The sequence below is a fragment of the Plecotus auritus genome (assembly GCF_963455305.1).
Source record: "Plecotus auritus genome assembly, chromosome: 2".
In the NCBI taxonomy this organism is placed as follows: Eukaryota; Metazoa; Chordata; class Mammalia; order Chiroptera; family Vespertilionidae; genus Plecotus; species Plecotus auritus.
In genome coordinates, this window is record NC_137771.1 from 21,797,107 (window position 1) to 21,816,054 (window position 18,948).

The following is an 18,948-nucleotide window of genomic DNA, read 5'->3' on the forward strand; positions in this document are numbered from 1 at the left end:
TTCTCTAAAGAAGAGACACTAAACTAAAGGCCAATAAGCACACATGAAGATGCTCAACATCGTGTCATCAGGGAAATGGAAATAAAAACTACAATGAGAATGGCTATCATGAAAAAGATGAACAATGTATAAGTAAGAATGTGGAGAAACTGGAACTCTCATACACTGCTGGCAACAATGTAAAATGGTACAGACACTTTGGAAAACCGTTATCTTCAAAACATTCACAATATAGTTACCACATGACCCATAAATTCCACTCCTAGGTATACTAGTATATCCAAGAGAACTGGCAACATATGTTCGCACAAAAACCTGTACATAAATGTTCTTAGAAGCTTTATTCATAACAGCCAAAAAGTGGAAACAGCTCAAATGTCTATCAACTGAGGAATGGATAAACAAAATGTGGTTTATCTATACAATGGAATAGTATCTGGCCATAAAAAGGAATGATGTATGGATAAATGCTACAACATGAATGAACTTTGAAAACCTAATACTAAGTAAAAGAAGCCAGTCTCAGAAGGCCATATATGTAATTCCATCTATATAAAATGTCCAGAATAGGCAAATTCATAGACAGAAAGTAGATGGATGATTCCCAGTGAGTAGAGTAGTGGTGGAAAATGGGAAGTGACTGCTAAAGGGTTTCCTTTTGGTCTAATGAAAATGCCCTGGAATTAGATAGTGGTGATGACTGTACAATTTTGTGAATATATTAAAATCACTTAATGATAGACTTTGAAAGAATGAATTTTATGGTATGTGAATTATATTTCACTAAAAAATGCAAATGGATTAAGTCTTCCAAAAGAACCTAGTTATTAATTCACATCCAGGTTGGTCTGCCTCAAGAGTTGCGGCATTTCTGCTTCAAGTCCTTCAAGGGAAGGACTGTGTTGCCTTTCTGGAAAAGCAAGAAAGGGGTAAATGGGAGACAGTGTTCTGTCAGGCAGGCAATTCTAGTGGAAGAGGACCCTGAAGGCTGAAGAGGGGGGTGGCAGTGCTGGGAAGGCCCACAGCCAGGAAGAAAGAGCATGCGAGGTGGTGTGGCCACTAACCCAACCAGGGCCAAGCAGGGCTCTGCCATCCAAGGAGCAGTCAGTGACAGTCATTGTGAAGTAACACACACATGCACACACACACGCACACAGAGGGGAGCCCAGCTCTATGACATGATCTACCCTATGACTGCACAGGCGATCATTTGGAGTAATGACATCTACTTACAGAGACACTGCGGGCGGGGACGGTCCCAGGTGCCGTCTCCCTGGCAGCTGAGTGCGGGGGTGCCCAGGAGATAGAAGCCGTGGTTGCATTGGTAAGACACCGTGGTGCCGTAGCTGAACCTGTGCGGGCCGCTGGCATGGACTTGACGGATGCTGTTTTCTTGGTGCCCAGGGTCTGTACAGTTAATGACTGCAATGGAACGGGACAATTAGACACAGACCAATTGTTCATATGCTTTTAAATGAGAATTCAGAAGCCAAACAGGCACAGAATCCCAGTGTAGCAAAATTTCTAGATCAACACGAAGCACATCCTGCCTGGGAGGGTGAGCGGGTCCAGAGGCTGGGGCTGCTTGCACCTTGATCACGCGGTTAAGGGACTCATTCTCGCATGACAGCACCTCCTTGGAGAAGCCTCCCCTCCCCCGCTCAGACTGGTTAACCTCTCCCTCCTCCGTGCTCCTGTGCACGGTTGTCCCTCGAGGGCGTGGCTGCCCCATCTGTGTGCTGGTCCCAGCCAGTGCGTCTCCCGCAGCAAAGCTCAATTGTAAAACCCGAGCATGTTGGGCTCTTTTGGGAACTGTTTTAATCACCTTTATGAGTAGTCCAGGGAGAGATTAATATCTGGGGGAAATAATTTGACTTTTAAATGTTAAAGTGTTTCCAAAGCAGCTTAACTCAAAATCAGAGGGCAATTTCAGAATAATGGCAGTATCATTCATAACTCATGCTGTGTACTTTTGCTTTCAAAACACCTTTGCTACCATTATCTTGCCTGAATCTCACAGGCATCAGGGCAGGTGTTTTAAATCTTTGATAAGCGGTTAAGGTACTTGATGAACCTCTCTGAGGTTCAGAGAGGTTGGCATCACAAAACAAATAAGTGGCGTTTATTCACTCTCGAGCATTGTGAATGCCAAGCACTGTGCTGGGCAGCAAGGATACCACAGATTTTATAGTCTCAAGTAGCGTTTCTCCTCCCTGGCACTGTGGACATGTTGGGCTGTGGACATTTTGGGCTGATAATTCTTCATTGTGGGATGGTCTGGTCTAGGATGTTTAACAGCATCCCTGGCCTCTACCCACCAGATGCTAATAGAAACCCTCCTGTGTGGCAACCTAAGAGGTCTCCAGACATCTGTCCCCTGTTGGGGCAGGTAGATGGGTAAAATCACCCCCAGTTGAAAACTGCTGGTTTAGAGAGAAGAACAAATAAGCGATTATCCTGTTTGATAAGTGCTCTGATAGGGGCAGCAGAGAATGTTCTGGAAGCACAGAGCAGAGCATCAGAGTAGGGGGTGGAGCGGGCATGGCTTCCCAGGAGAAGGGACATTTCAGCTGGCTCTTGGTGACTGGGCACAAGGCACCCAGACAGAGAGGGGGTGGTGAGGACGATGGAGGAGAGAGACTTCATTTGGGAAGACTGTCTGGAAGTGCCCTGGGGGTGGGTGGGCACGGGGCATGCAGAAGGAATGGAAGAGGTTCAGTGTGGCTGAAGCCCAATACAGAAGCGAGGCTGGGGGCAGATGAAGTGAGGAAGGATGGGGCTGGACAGGAGGCTGGGCCAGGCCCTCAGGCCCATAAGCCAGTGGAGGAGAGTACTTTCTCCTAACGGCAGTGGGAAGTCTGGGAAGGTGTTTTAAACAGCAGGTGACTTGATTGAATTTGCATTTTAGACTGGTTGCTCTGTCAGGGTGGAGAATGATTGGTGGGGAGCAGGACTGGAGGCCAGGCTCCTAGGTTTCACCCCTGCCCTCTGATTTCGGGACAGGCGGGGTGGGGGGTGGGTAAGGGGTAGGTATAGCTGCAGGCCCAGGAGAATTTGCATCTTGTGTTGGGGGATGAAGCACAGTTCTTGAGGAGAAGGGAACATGGGATAACACTCCAAAGCAGCAGTTCTCAACTTTTCCTGCCAGAATAAATGACAGAAGGAAGGCGCAAAACAAGGTCTCGTTCTCTGTGACCTTCTCTCACTCAAAACGGCATCTTGAAACGTTAAGAGAAGGATGTTATTTTAGGACTAGTTGTGAATGTATCTTATTTTGTAAACTTTGAAAACTTTGGCCCTTTAGTATCAGTTACAAATGAGCTGTGTCACATTGCACAGCCAATCGGCATGAACCCCGAATGCTGTTAGGAGGAGCCAGCGTCCAGGGACTCTCAGTCTCCTCACTGAAGAATAGTCCACCCTAGGTCAGGCTTGGCTCTCTCGTGTCCAGCACACTCTGACTGTCCACTTAAATGTCACTGAGCTGGCCTGGCCACTCTTGGTAAGAGGCAGACAGCTCCACTTGCCCTTTACCGCTGCGAACAGCCTTCCAAGCGTTAGGAGCTATTTCCCCGGTGGGGCCGGAATATCCTCTACGCAGAATCTGCCTCTTCTCTCCCCTCCCCTGCTTCAACCCAAACCACAGACTATTTGCTTTTTATTTCCCATTCAAACCCTTCTGCTTTTTTTCTGTCATCAAAAATGGGGCTCTATGTGATGAATTATTGGTTTACAAAATGTAAACAAAAAGATTATTTTCGACTGGCCAGCATGGCTCAGTGGTTCAGCATCGATCTATGAACCAGGAGGTCACGGTTCAATTCCTGGTTAGGGTACATGCCCAGATTGTGGGCTCGATTCCCCAGTGTGGGGCATGCAGGAGGCAGCTGATCAATGATTCTCTCTCATCACTGATGTTTCTATCTCTTTCTCCCTCTCCCTTCCTCACTGAAATAAAAGAAATTAAAAAAAATAATAAAAAAAGATCGTTTTCGACTCCTATTTTGACAGGTGAAACTTCGTTTGCTCTTTTTATGTAACCAATGATGACATTTTCCATGGATGCATCTAGGGGTTGAGGAAGTCCCCATTGATGACCCTTCTCTGTCCCCAGTCTTCCCTATCAAGTCAACATAACAGCAGGGCTGAATCCAAGGGCTTTTGCTCGCGGGTTGGGAAACCACAGATGGCAGAGGTCCTGGGGTGAGTGGGAGGAGCAGGGTGACTCACTTCTGCAGGTGGGCAGTGTGTCGCTCCACTGCCCGTTGGCCAGGCACTGGGACCCGGCAGCGCCCTCAGACACATAGCCAGGGTTACAGACAAACTTGACCACATCGTTGAGGTTAAACTGGTTGCCCTGAGTGAGGCCATTGATCGGATTGCCTGGGTGTCCACAGGTAATTGCTGTAACCAAAACAAGATAGGTAAGCCCTCCTGTTATTCCACATCCCAAAAAGTTCATCCTCCTCTTACCTGGCATGTCTCATGCCCATCAGTGAAGTTCAGCCATAAGTCTAACTTTAGTCTCTTCTGCTGCAGAACCTTTATTTCCTGAAATCCTCATGGGGACATTCCTTCTTCCTTGAAGGCATGTTTACAGCTTGGACAACTGGAGAGAAATCATCCTATGACTCCCCACGGGCGAGAGGCCTGGATTGTAGTTCTCTGTCACCCAGCAACACAGTCCTGCCTCTCATCCCCGGGGCTCCCCATCTCCAGTCTTCATTGCTAGGTACACTGATGACTGCCCCTCAGCTGGTTGAGACCCACCCTAGTTCCTGGGCCAATCTTGACAGGGCAGAGTCACTACTAACCAAGCCTGAACAGATCAGTCACTCTGCTAGACCAGTAACCAAGGCCAACCCCAGGGACCCAGAGTTGTTAGGAGATGGTGGGAGAATATTAGGTGTATGCAGTCAGCTTGGAAGAGGACCCCTCATTCTCACCAGGTTCACAAAGGGTCAGGACCCCCCTCCCCAAGGTTAAACACCACTCGTATAAAGCGAGAGAAGAGTGCTGAGGACGAAAACCTTTCAAAGGGCAGATCCACCAAAACGCCTGCAAAGGAAACTGAAGGGTCCTTAGCAAAGTAGGAAAACAAGCTGGACAGGAGGTGGGAGTGTCACAGGAACCAGGGAGAGTCTCAAGAAATGTCAGACACCGAGATAGGTCTGTTTCCCAGGCTGCAAAGGGGAGAGGGAGAAACACCACTAGGAAGGAAAACAGGCCCTCAGAGGCTCGAGCACTTCACTGCGCTTGAGCACATGGACCACCAGAGCCAAATATCCTGAGAGCAGAGACTATGACACATTCGATTCATCTTTATCTTCAACACTTACTCGCATGTCTGGCACATAGTAGGAATGTTTATTGAATATGGTCTTACAGGCTGAGGGAATTCATAGAAAGGGAAGATCCGCAGTAGAGAGGTAAAAACTGACTAAGCTCACTAAGAGGCAGGAGGAAAGAAGACCCACAGACTCAGTGCAGGGCACAGCCTTGGGCCCGGAGAGTCTTCTACTGAGGTGAGAGGAAGGGGCAAGGATGAATGAAGACAAGGAAAGGTGTGCGGGTGGGGAAGCAGGACGGGGAAGGAGTTAGTCTGATGGCTTCTATTATTGCTGCACAATAGAAAGTGAGATTATATAGTTGGCTAATAACTATTGGGGTTTAAATACATTATTTCATTTAATCCAACAGCTATGTGAGTTAGGTACCATCATTATCCTCAAGGGAAAACAGAGCGACACAGTTTCCTAGTGGTTCAGCTGAGTTTTGAACCCAGCTTCTCTGATTTCAGGCCATCTAAACTCTTTGTTTTAGCTACTTGCTGAGAACATAGGTGGAGGAGATGGAGTGTGGGTCTTCAGAAAAAAGGTGACATTGTAGAACAGCTGTGTGGGAGTGGGCACGAGAGCTAACTCTGGAAATGAGGAAGGATTGCTGGAAAGCTCTGATTATGGCTGATATTGGAAACTTGAGAGCATATGTGAAGACAACTAACACGGTGCCTACTACAGAGTAACCACTTATAAATATTTGTTCTTTCCTGTTCCAGAGATGCCCCAAATGTCTGTGTTCCTGGAGACAATGGGGCTTGGGACATAAGATCCTGGATTCTGTGATGTGACAGGTGGTGGCATCACCAGCACCACCATCATTGTCATCATCACAACAATAACACCAACAGCCTCTGCTTGACATCTGTATCAGGTACTATTCTAATCATTTTATTTATTTATTTATTTTTTACTGTTCTGGCCATTTAATATGTATTAATTTGTTTACTCCTCATATTATTCTTTGAGGTGTCTGTATTTTATAGATGAGAAAACTGAGACCCTGTGAGGTAAACCAACTCATCTGAAGTCATACAGCCATATGACATATGGTGACAGACCTGGGATATGAACCCAGGCACTCCAGGGGCAGGGTCTGCCTGTCTCAATACTTTACAGCCTTTCCGTGTGGACCAGGTCTAACATATCCTCCGGTCAGGCAGACATTCTCCACTTAATTCTAGACGCCAACATTCTCTATTCTTTATAACCCAATCTATTTACACACATTCTGTGACAATTTCTTGAAGGCATTTGAAGTTTTTTTTTCTCCTGAATGAAACCAAATATGTTTTCTTTATGCACATCTGGAAGACAAAGTGAATAGAGATGGCCTTGCTTTTGATAAACTTAATACTTTAGAAGCTATTAAGACCTACTTTCATGGATTTCTTATTGAGTAAGTCTCATTATTTTATTGCTTCATCTCATATACAGAAAGCCAAATGAAGAAAAAGAATTAAAAACAAAAACTGGCCTTACAAAAATTAAGAACACAGCCCTGCACTTTACACAAAGGCTTACTTTAGGGAGCATTAAAAAGTGAAGAATTTTCCAAATTACTTCAAGGCAGCTGAGAAAAATGATGGTCACCTAATCCAAAAAATGCAGATGATCAAGAAGAACAAATAAAACTGCAGAAAGCCAGGCCGGCAGCATAACTAGAAGACAGAGAATGCTATAAACTTTAAATTATGTGTAAGGAGAAAAATAAACAGGAAACCCTGGCAGAACCATTTCTCATGCTGTTGATGCAAGCCTGTGTGGAGACCCAGACTGCATGGGAAGAGGAGAGAGAAGCAGGGGAAGGGCCAAATCCTGATCTAAAATCACTGCTAGAAACAGGACGTTCATCTTCAATTACGAACACATTGAAGAAGGGCCTGGATGTCAGGAGGCACTGACTACAGGGAAGGGGCAGGAGAGTGTGTGATTCTCCTCCTTGCGTCTAGAACAGTGGTCGGCAAACTGCGGCTTGCGAGCCACATGCGGCTCTTTGGCCCCTTGAGTGTGGCTCTTCCACAAAATACCATGGCCTGGGCGAGTCTATTTTGAATAAGTGGCGTTAGAAGAAGTTTAAGTTTAAAAAATTTGGCTCTCAAAAGAAATTTCAATCATTGTACTGTTGATATTTGGCTCTGTTGACTAATGAGTTTGCCAACCACTGGTCTAGAAGAAAAGAAAGGCAAGAAAATAAAGGAAGTGAGAGAGGAAGAGAGGGTGAGGGAGATAGAGGTAGAGAAGAGCTATCTGGAGATTGGGTAACAAAGGGGAAAATAAACAAAAAGGGGGACATTTAAGATACTGCAATGACAAAAGAAAAGCAAACAAACAAAATGGAGGACAAACAACGTTCCCTTACCAAACACAAGAAAGCCTTCTATTAAAATACAAAACATGTATCTGTCCAGTTTATTTACCACCACTCACTGGAGACACTGTCATTACACAAGTGTATATTTTTACTTTCTTTGTCATAGATTAGTTGACCATATAAACAAGGGTTTATTTCTGGGTCTTCTATTCTGTTCCATTGATCTATATGTCTTTTTTTGTGCCATACCATACTGTTTTGATTATTATAGCTTTGTAGTATATAGTTTGAAATCAGGAAGCATGGTATCTCCAACTTTGTTCATCTTTCTAGTTGGGGTCTTTGTGGCTCCATATACATTTTAGGATTGTTTAGTCTAGTTCTGAGAAGAATGATGTTGGAATTGCACTGAGATATGGAAGCAACTAGGTGTCCACTGATAGATGATTGGATAAAGAAGAGGATATATATATTCCACGGTATATTATGCAACAATAAAAAAAGAATGAAATCTTGCCATTTGTGACAACATGAATGGATCTAGAGGATATTATGCTAAACGAGATAAGTCAGGCAGAGGAAGACAAGTACCATGTGGTTTCATTTGTATGTGAAATCTAAAAAACAACAAGACCAAAAACAAACAAACAAACAAACAAACAAACAAGAAAAACAAAACAAAAACAGACTCACAGAAACAGAGACCAAAGGGATGGTTACCAGAAGGGAGGAGGGTACGGGTTGAAAGGGAAGAGGAATATAGCCAATAATACTGTAATAAGTGTGCACGGTGACAGATGATTACTGGAAGTAATGGGGTGATCACATTGTAAAATATAAAAATGTGAAAGCACTGTATTGTACACCTGAAACTAATATAACCAATATATGATTATATACCAACTATACTTAAATGAAAAATAAATTTAAGACAAAGCAATCATATTTTGCTACATTGATAGAAGGGGAACTTTTGTAAACCTTCGTAAAGCCACAAAATGAATAGAAAACATCAGCCTAAATCTATACAGAACTATGATAAAAAGAAAACAAAGAAATAAAAACATCTCGGTTGATGAAAATCTCATCAAAAACAAAACACATGAAACGTAAGAAAACTGTAACAACATCTAAACTGAATTAAATATTAACACATAAGCATTTGGAGACATGAAAAACCATCTTAAGAATCAGAAAATAAAAAAACTAAAGCAAGACATGGAGAAAATTAAAAGGTAATTGATGACATGCAGGAAAGAATTGGAGAAAAAGACAAAATTACCTCAGAAAGAAAGACTAAATTATGAGAGAGAATGTTACAAAATTGTAATTTACCAAGAGGTATTTAAGAAAGCCAAAGAAAGAAATAGTGACCAAGGATTTTATGTACAATCCAGCTATCCTTCAGGTTTAAAGATCCAGATAACAGTTTTAAACAAGCAAGAACTTGGGGAACATTATGCAAAGGAGGCATTATTGAGGAATTCACTAGAGCAGTGGTTGGCAAACTCATTAGTCAACAGAGCCAAATATCAACAGTACAACGATTGAAATTTCTTTTGAGAGCCAAATTTTTTAAACTTAAACTTCTTCTAACACCACTTCTTCAAAATAGACTCGCCCAGGCTGTGGTATTTTGTGGAAGAGCCACACTCAAGGGGCCAAAGAGCTGCATGTGGCTTGCGAGCCGCAGTTTGCCGACCACTGCACTAGAGACTCAGCTTGATCCAGCTAGGAGGTAACTGAGCAAACTTCAGCTGCATTGGTGAGCTTTTATTTAATGGTAGATCTAGGAGTAAAATTAAGGTAGGGAGAAGGGCACAGTGATATTACATAAACACTATAATAAACCTTTTATGTTCTGACAAAGTAGAAATAATGCAACTAAAGATGGAAGGGGAAAGGAGCGAGGACCGGGAAGCAGAACAGGTTCATTGACTGTTGTATAGTCCATACATGAAAGCCAATGGCATTAAAATGTTATAAGAACCAAGTGGTGTTTATGATGTTAAGGATGAAAGTAAATACAGCAAGCCTAAAATCAGGCACCAGTACAATTCAAGTAAAAAATATTACAAGTGACAGGGAAGGCATTTTTAAAGGCTAAAACCACAATCTGTAATGCAGATATAATAATTATGAATATCTATGCACCAAATAATACAGCAACTACCTTTATGTAGCAGGAAATGCAGGAAATGCAAATAGAAATATAGAGAAGCACACTAATAATAGAAAACTTTAAAACACACCTCTCAGAACAAAACAGGTCAAGTGGACAAAAAAAATAAGTAAATAAGTGTACATAAGGCATAAACAACATAGTCAATAAGGCACATCTCATGACTATATAAGAAATTTACACCTTAATACCCTTTATTCTCAAATGCACATGGGACACTCATAACAACTGATCAAATATTAAGCCACAAGAGAGAATCAGTAAATTCTAAGAAATAGAAATATTATGTACAATGCAATAAAATTAGAAATAAATAAAACAATAAAAAGTAAAAAGGTCCTTCACTGGAATTAAAAAAAAATACTCTTCTATATAAAAATTTCTGGGTGAAAGGGGAAATTATTACTAAAATTTCAGAATTTCTGATAAATAATAAAACATGGATTATTGTAATCTATGGGATACGATTAGAATAGTGATCAGAAGAAATTTCATAGTCCTACATACTTATATCCATGACATTCAATAAAAATGAAGGAATGAAAATAGGTGAATTAAATTCCCAACTCAACAGATAAAAAAATGAATAAAAAAGTTAACCTAAAGAAATCACAAGGGAAGAAATAATAAAGGTGAAAGCAATAATTAGTGATATGCAGAAAACAAAGTAATAATTGCATTTTTGAAAAAAGCATGCATGCATATAAGCATAACCCATGGACACAGTCAGTAGGGGGGTGAGGGCTTGTGCTGGAGGGGGGGGGGTGAGAATGAATGGGGATAGGTCAATGGGGGAAAAAGGATTCATATGTAATTCTTTAAACAATAAGGAATTAAAAAAAAAAAAAGTATGCTAAACCTCTGCTAATCTAACCAAGAGGACAAGGGAGAAAGTCTATGTTGAATCTGAGCCCATGACTAGGGAGAGTGGATAACATACTTACGCACACAGAAAGGGGTCTTGCCCGACCAGTGATGATCCTGCTGGCAGATGCGCACGGACATGCCGATCAGGCGGAAGCCGGCATTGCACTGATACACCACGCTGCCCCGGTAGTTGTAGTTCTCCCCATTGATGTGTCCGTTGACGATGGGCTCAGGGGTCCCGCAGTGTCCGGCTTTGATGGGGGATAGGGAAAGAGTGCAAATCAAAGAGGAACTTACAGAAAATGAGGTGGGCTTGGTCAGGGTTGGGGGAGACAGGGATGGTGGGAAAAAGGACCAAGTTAGCCAACCACCCATTGTTTCCCCACTTCCCCCTGAGAGTAGCCGTCCAGAAGTGACTTCAGGCAGCTAGACATGAGAGAAATGGTGTTGAAGACTTGGCAACCCAAATTTCAAGGTTGCATCCCATATGACCATCCATGTCAGGCCTTTAGTTTCTGTGTCTAGATACAGGTGAGAAATTATCACTGTTACCTCCCTGCACACAAACACCGGCCCCATTTTCTCTCATCAACTGAGCATCTACCAAATGGAGGGCACAGTGGTCTACAGTAAGGCAGTCAAAGCCTGTTGTGTAGAAAATAACTATGTAAATTCATTTTTCCTTCTCCTTGAGTGGCAAGGCACATAGAAGATGTAAACCCAGGTGTTATTTTTATTCAATGGGGATTGGGTAGAGCATATTCCTAGCATTTCCACTCGCATCCTTTGGCTCTATGTTAATGCGACAGGGGCCAGAGAAGTGGGAGGGAAGCACGGGGCACTCTGGAACGGACAATCCAACCTATGCTATTAGGTTTGTGCAGCTGGGACCCTCCTTTGCACCTGAGGCGTCCAAGAGAGGAGTGAGAGGAGAGAGAACCTTAGTCTAAGGTTTAGGCAGCAGATGAATGAACCATGGGGGAAATAATGACTTTGTTCTTTGTAAGCCATGTTTTACATTTTTTAATGAATTTAACATTGTTCATTATATATATATACTAGAGGCCCGGTGCACAAAATTCGTGCATGGGTGGGGGTCCCCTCAGCCCAGCCTGCACCCTCTCCAATCTGGGACCCTTCAGGGGATGTCTGGCAGCCAGACATCCCTCTCACAATCCTGGACCGCTGGCTCCTAATCACTCACCTGCCAGCCTGCCTGGTTTCCCCTAACTGCCCCTTCCCCACCGGCCTGATCGCCCCTCACTGCCTCTGTGTGCCGGCCTGACTGCCCCTAATTGCCCCTCCTGCTGGCCTGGTCGTCCCCAACTGCCCCCCACTGCCGGCCAGGTCACCCCCAACTGTCCCCTCCCTGCCGGCCTGGTTGCTCCTAACTTCCCCCCCCAACCCCCCGCTGGCCAGGTCACCCCTTACTGCCCCCCTGCCCTGACAGCCTGATTGCCCCCAACTGGCCCCCTCTGCTGGCCTGGTCGCCCCTAACTGCCCCCACCCCCGCCGGCCTGGTCGCCTCTTACTGCCTCCCCTGCCGGCCTGGTTGCCCCACGCAGCCTGCTGTTCAGTCATTTGGTGGTCCCTCACTAACCCCCCTGCCAGCCTGGTCGTAGGCAGCCATCTTGTGAGGGCATGAGGGTTAATTTGCATATCACCTCTTTATTATATAGGAAGGTATAGAATAAGCAAGTGACCAAAATATATTTCTATATTATGTATGTAAAATACATATACATGTACATTTGCTAATACATCATATACAAGGTGTTTTAGGTCTGTCACAGGGCTGTGTCTCTGTATGTTGCCCTGAAGGTGGAGACTCAGGTTTCTCCCATCATTCAGGGGCCAATAAGAAGGGGCAGTGTATTTGATCAGAATGAGAACCCCTCAAAGACTTGTCTCTTTAGACTTTAAGTTGTTCTCATTCTTTTGGGTGCCCCAAGAGAAGCTAGTTTAGGATTTTAGTCATGGTGGATGCCCAATAGCTGGTGTTTGGATTAGACATTTTAGGAAAGTAGGTAAAATGGTACTGTTTTAAGACTGGGATCCGACTTTGGAAAGATGTAACCTGTCCTGAGGAGGGAACAGAGGGCAGGACAGGCCTGGGGAGGTCACTTACCAAGGCAGCGGACTTCAGAGCCACTCCAGAGCCCGTTGGCCATGCACTCCCGCACCCTGGAGCCCACCAGCGTGTATCCAGAATTGCAGGAGAAGATGGCTGTTGCCCCATAAATGGACAGTGTCCCGATGCGGTGCCCATTGGGTGGAACGGGGAGCTCTCCACAGGAGATGACTAAGAGGATAACAAAATGCTCGGTAAGCCAGCTGCTGGCAAAGACCCTCAGCTGCTGGCCCTCTTCAGGTTGCCTGGTTGAAGAGGAGGGACATGTGCTGCTCCTGATTAGCAAGAATATGACAAAGAGGATCTGTCTAGCCTTACTCTGCTGGGACTCATGACTAGAATATGGGTCATGCCTGTGACTTGTGTGATGTTTCACTGGAGCAGGGATTCTTGACAGAGGTGTTGCTAGAAGCACCGAAGGAGCTTTAAAAATGTCCAGGCTGCACTCTGGACCCGTGACTCACCATCTCTGGCCCAGGCACATGCATTTAAAAAGTCAGGTGGTTCAGAGGTGCAATCTGCTGAGGAACCACCGGACTAGAGAAACGGCAATATAGTGGGACTGCTCCTTGGTGTTCTCAGCAGACATTGCAGATCAATTTCCTTGTAATTTCTGCAAGCCATCGGCCGGCATATGGGGTGAGACCCAATAGCCAAGGCTGCGTTGAAATGTGAGCCACTTCACTGTCATTGGCTGTTTCATGCTCATGACGCCTACTTGGCCACATGCATGGTTATATTCCATCGTGGAGTCTGCACTTGGCTGATAAGACAACAGTGTCTTGGGTCATAGGTGTTGGGAAGACACCACTCCACTCAGTCTCGAACTTCCTGGGGCTCATTGACAGGCTGTCTTCACCTCCTCCTTTACAAACACACTCCTTATTGACTAGGTAAATGTCATGAGTGTACTCCACTGCAGTGGATGCTGCGGTGAGCCACAGAGACCCCCATTTAGGATGGAAGGATTTATTTCCCCAGCTGCTGGCACACACCCTCAGCTGCTGGCCCTCTCAGGTTGCCTTGGGTGAAGAGTCCTCCCACCTAAAGACGTGCTCTCTCCCTGCGGCAGCCTGCACCCAATGCTTAGTCAGGGTAGAGGTACAAAGGCCCCTTGAGACAATTCTGAAGGGCCACCCCAGCTTCAGAGCTCCCTGTGGGTTGGCTGAGACCTTCATCCCTGCTGCACCAGAGCCCACTCCTCCGCCTCCCAGTCCCGTTTCCTTCCCTTCCACAGAAAGGGGTCCCAGGAGCACTCCCTGATAAACCTCTGTCCTAGAGTGGCTTTCTAGGGGCCCTGAATTTTGAAACTATCGTGAAGAACCAAAGAAAAACAGTTTGCCATGGAGAAGTTGAGGCAGACACACTTAGATGGCTTGTCCCTTGTGCTATGCCCATTCCTCCTACACACACTCCCCTTCCAGGTCTTTTCACACCCCATTATCACTGCATCCTTATTTGTCTGCCTCTCCAGGGGATTACAAGTTCCTTGTGGGCAGGAACCACGAACTTTTATCTTCATAACTCTTTAATACCTGGCATGAGTGCTGAATAAATAAATTCGTGGATGCTCTCCTGGACAAAGGCAGCTTTTTAATAAGACAACAAGATGCGAAGAAGTACTACCTTAAAGTAGTAATCATCTCCCTGGCTCCTGATTCTAGGTGTGTGTTAAAAAAGGGGTACATTGTAATCCCAGGTGACACCCCTCTTCTCCCCTTCCCTACGTATGAGACAGTTCAGGTAGGAGGCACTGAGCCAAACTTGCCCACCCTCCCGTCCTGAGCTTACTTTGGCAGGTGGGCATGGAGTTCCCGAGGCTCCATTTGCCATTGGCCTGACAGCGGATGACCCTCTGCCCAGTGTAGTAGTAGCCAGGGTCGCAGATAAGCATCAGCTGGGCCTGGAACTGGTACTGCGTCTCAAAGATGAGCCTCCATCGGCCGTGTTCCACCCCGATGCCGCCGACATCGGGACAGGTCACAGCTGGGTAGACAAGGAGTGGCAAGGAGGATTCATTAATTAATTGTGGAGGACACACTGGCAAGAGTCCATAGCTGGGGACTGGCAGACAATAATGAATCCAAGAGTCTTCAGTCCCCAGGCAGGTCTGGTAATGCATGAACTGCGCTGGGTGGGAATGTGGCAAATGTGGACTGGCAGATCTGCATCCCAACCAAAAAAGGGGGTAGTACTCGGTCAATGCTGACTGTCGGATGTGAGGATGCAGTTCTATTTGGTTAGATCTTCATTTTTTAAGAAAAGCTACAAATATGAATTTTTACATAAAACTTCCTGATTTTAAAGTGTTGGAGGGCAATGAATAATTTTCATAAATCATGCTATATAGGCCAAAGAAACAAAACAAAAGAAAGACACAGGGCCCATTTAGTTGTGACTTTATGACTTTGGCCTTAAACTTGAACTGTACCTCTGCCATTTTAGAGTTTTGTGATCAAAGGACATTCGTGCAAATGGTCTTACAGTTTTTCCACCTAAAAGGAAGTGCAGTAGGTCACTCCTAAATTCTATGGTGCTTTATGGGAGCAACTCAGGGTGCAATGGTTATCAATGACTTCAAAGCAATTTCAAAAAGTTGGTAGATGACACTATTCACCTGCCTCTCCTCCCGGAATCCCCAAACCTCCATTCATGCTTCTCCCCATCACTGGGTTTTTAGCTCACTCCTTGCAGGAATCTTTTCAGCTGCTTACCCAGCCCTCCTTACACCTGCCTCCCCTGCCCAAGGACTCACGGACACACTGGGGAGGGACGTTGTGATTGCTCCACAGGCCTGTCTCCAGACACTCTGCGGTGGCCTCGACACCTGCCTGCAGGTGGTAGCCTTCGCTGCAGCTGTACACAGCCTTGGTCCCCACGGTGTACTCTTTGCCAAACACCATTCCATTTTTGGGAGCCTCAGGAAGCCCACAGGAAAGAGCTAGCAAAGGGAAGAAGGTCATGAACATGTCTGATTCAAGTAGAGTTCTGAGAACACATTTACCTTTCTTCTCCCCTGACACCCTAATAAAATTATAATAAATACTAACAAAAGAAAAAATAATATTTTTTTTGTTGTTGTTAATCCTCATCCTAGGGTACTTTTCCATTGATTTTTTTTTTTAGAGAGAGTGAAAGGGAGAGGGAGAGACACACAGAGAGAAACATCAGTGTGAGAGAGACACAGTGATTGGTTGCCTCCCAAATGTGCCTCAACTGGGGTTGAGGATTGAACCTGCAACCAAGGTACATGTCCTTGACCAGAATTGAACCTGGGACCCTTCAGTCCAAGGGCCCACGCTCTATCCAGTGAGTCAAACCAGCTAGGGTAGAAAAATCTTCTTAGCAACAAAAAAATTATGAGGATACCAGCAGAGGAGAGTTCAAAAAGAATTTCAGAAGACAAAATATAGCTAGAAGTGTGCTGATGGAATAAATGGTACCAAGACTCTGCAGACCAAAATGAGTACATGGGAGGGAGCTATGGGGTGAGACGGGTTCTCTGTCCCTTCCCACGAGTACAGTGCAGAGGCATTCAGGCATGTGTTCTTCAAACTAAATATAGAGGGTTTTCTCTCCCATTTGAGAAACAAACAAAAACAAACAGAAACAGAAAACCCCAAAACTCCCTTGAGAGAATTAAGGCTGCTGTGATGTGAGCTGGCACCCCAGAGTACAGGTCTTTCAATTCTAGGATTGAAGGGCTCTCACAGCCTATAGGCTGCCCCTCTGCCTGCTCATCTCTGCAGCATACTCAGCTCAACTTCCAGTTCATAGGCGAGACCTGGTGGGCGAAGATATCTATATGTATTAACAACAAAGGTAGCTCACATCTGCTGCCTGAAAAAAAAAAATCAAGCTAACTTTTACTTTAAAATATGGACAAGCAAGGATCACTATATATATGAAGAAAAACAGCAGCTCAAAAGACATAAATATAAGATTAAAAACAGGGAAAAATGTCTCCCTGAGGAGACAGAGCTAACTCAGGAAATTGAAGATATATAATCTTTAAGCTCTGTCTAGTGTATCTTGAGAAAATCAAGATGACATATTCGTTACAGGAGAACAGAGTGCTTTGAAAAAAAAAAAGAACAAAAAGAGAACAAGAAAGAGATCTTTTATTTTAAAAGATATGATAACCAAAACAAGCATTCAATAGAAGGGTTGGAGATTAAAATGAAAGGGAAGTTCTGAGACTATAGACCAAAAGGACAAAAACTGAAAATGATTAAAAAAGGCTGGAAGCACAGAGGACCAATCCAGGAGATCCAACATCTAATGGGTCAGAGCTCCAGAAAGAGAGAACAGAGCAAGTGGAGGGGATGGAATGATCACAGATGGAAATTTCCCAGAGCTGACAAGACACACAAGTCTCCAGAATGAAAGGGAGCCAAAGGAATGCAAAGAGAACCTTCTAAGATTCACTGTCATGGAATTTCAGAAGACCAAAGACGGAGAAATTCCTATGAGGAGAGAGAGAGAGAGAGAGAGAGAGAGAGAGAGAGAGAGAGAGAGAGAGAGAGAGAGAGAGAGAGAGGACATTCCTGTGAAGGAATGAGAATCAGCTCATCATCAGACTTCCCATCAGCAACAATGGATGTCCGCAGATAACAGAACAATACCTTTATATTTCTGGAGGAAATGATTTCAACATATAATTTTACCCAGTCAACCTACCTAGCATGTGTGAGGGTAAACATAATGATATTCTCAGACATTTAAAGACTTATAATATTGATCTCCCATGAACCTTTTCTGAGGAATTTCCTTAAGGAATTTCCATCAAAAAGAGCATAAAAACCAACAAAGGGCAAGATGTGAGATACAAACAATGGGAGAGCTAACTCAGGAGTGTGAAGAAAAGAAATCTCAAGATGACAGCCGGCCATGGCCAAGATCATTGTTTTATAAGGAGCAGGGTCAACACGATGTTTATTGGAGAAACATACATACTTAGGTAAGAGCAGCCTGTGAGGTCTTTGAAAGAAATGAATAGTTACAAGCCCTGCTTGCCCCTTGATAGTTCAGGAGCTCTTACAGATGTGCTACTAATCAGGGTGCCCACTACTGTCCCTCTGAGTGGGAAGGAGCTCGAGCAGAAGGAAATCCCATTCACACTGGCTAACAATGATGCTGATGCTACCAGAACTTCTAGAACCAAGAAGAGGAATAGGGCAAGGACTCCATTATGGTAATCATATGGAGAAGGATGGACTACCCAGAGGGAGTGGGGTTAAGATACCAAGACAGGAATTATTCAAAGATTTGATGTGGACGAAGATTAGACCAAAGAGGAAGACCAGGAATGGAAGGAATGAGGAAGTAAGGGAGCATTTGAATATGATGATCTTTCAATGCCTGAACAGCAAGCCAGGCACCTTCAATGGTACCAGGTTAGTGAAACTGTCACATCTTTTCGGCTGACTGCTTTGCTTCCTTGAACCTTTCGGGAAGAAAGACTTAATTCCCACTGCCTTTTTGCATGGGGAGGCAATCTGGAGGCAGCGAGTGAAGGCAGTGGGCAGCAGCCACTTTCCCCTGGCCCTGGCCTGCCTTTCTCCTGTGGATAACCAAGAAGACAAAAGGTAACTTCCAGCCTAAGTGACTAAACGCCTGTTTCCTGATCTCCATGTCAAAACAGAGTCCCCCAAGACCCAGGTAAGAGGGACACTTCCTGTGGGTCAGAGAGGAGGGGACCGAATGTGGAACTTGTGGTGGAATAATATCCCTAAGGGAGAGAATATGTCATGAGAGAATGGGCTGGGGCAGGGGAGAGAAAGCATTAGGAAACACTAACTCTTTAAATGGGATTAGTTGTTGGTGGAGAAGTCCTGGTTTGGAAGCAGCAATGGTGAACTGGAAGAATGCCCTGGGCTATGTGGGACGTGGATGACTGACACGCACCTCTGGAAAGGGACACAGCATCCCTGTTTTCAGAGGAAAGCCATGGTCTCTGTGGAGGGAGGAAGTGAAGAGAGCCTTCTGGGAAGGGACCAAGGGTGTATGCTTGTTGGCCACGGTGCCAGGAATCCAGAGAGCACAGAGGGAGGCTGGGAGGGAGGGTGGCAAAGGGAAGCTTGGGTAGGGATGGGGAGAAGCACAGAACGGTATG

The 18,948-nt window shown here is 44.8% G+C and overlaps 1 protein-coding gene across 4 annotated transcripts in view; it reads right to left on the minus strand.

The window, feature by feature from the left end:
- CSMD2 (CUB and Sushi multiple domains 2) overlaps positions 1-18,948 on the minus strand; it is a gene marked incomplete at its 5' end in the record, with an annotated part of 547,039 nt that overhangs the window by 38,176 nt on the left and 489,915 nt on the right. For 3 of the 4 annotated variants that reach the window (XM_080658115.1, XM_080658114.1, XM_080658113.1), the window contains 6 exons: positions 1,234-1,422; positions 4,231-4,404; positions 10,780-10,953; positions 12,831-13,004; positions 14,625-14,819; positions 15,589-15,774. In XM_080658115.1, the coding sequence (XP_080514241.1) occupies positions 1,234-1,422; positions 4,231-4,404; positions 10,780-10,953; positions 12,831-13,004; positions 14,625-14,819; positions 15,589-15,774 (1,092 nt within the window). The remainder of the gene's footprint in view (positions 1-1,233; positions 1,423-4,230; positions 4,405-10,779; positions 10,954-12,830; positions 13,005-14,624; positions 14,820-15,588; positions 15,775-18,948) is intronic. The other variant, XM_080658116.1, reaches the window with a different exon arrangement.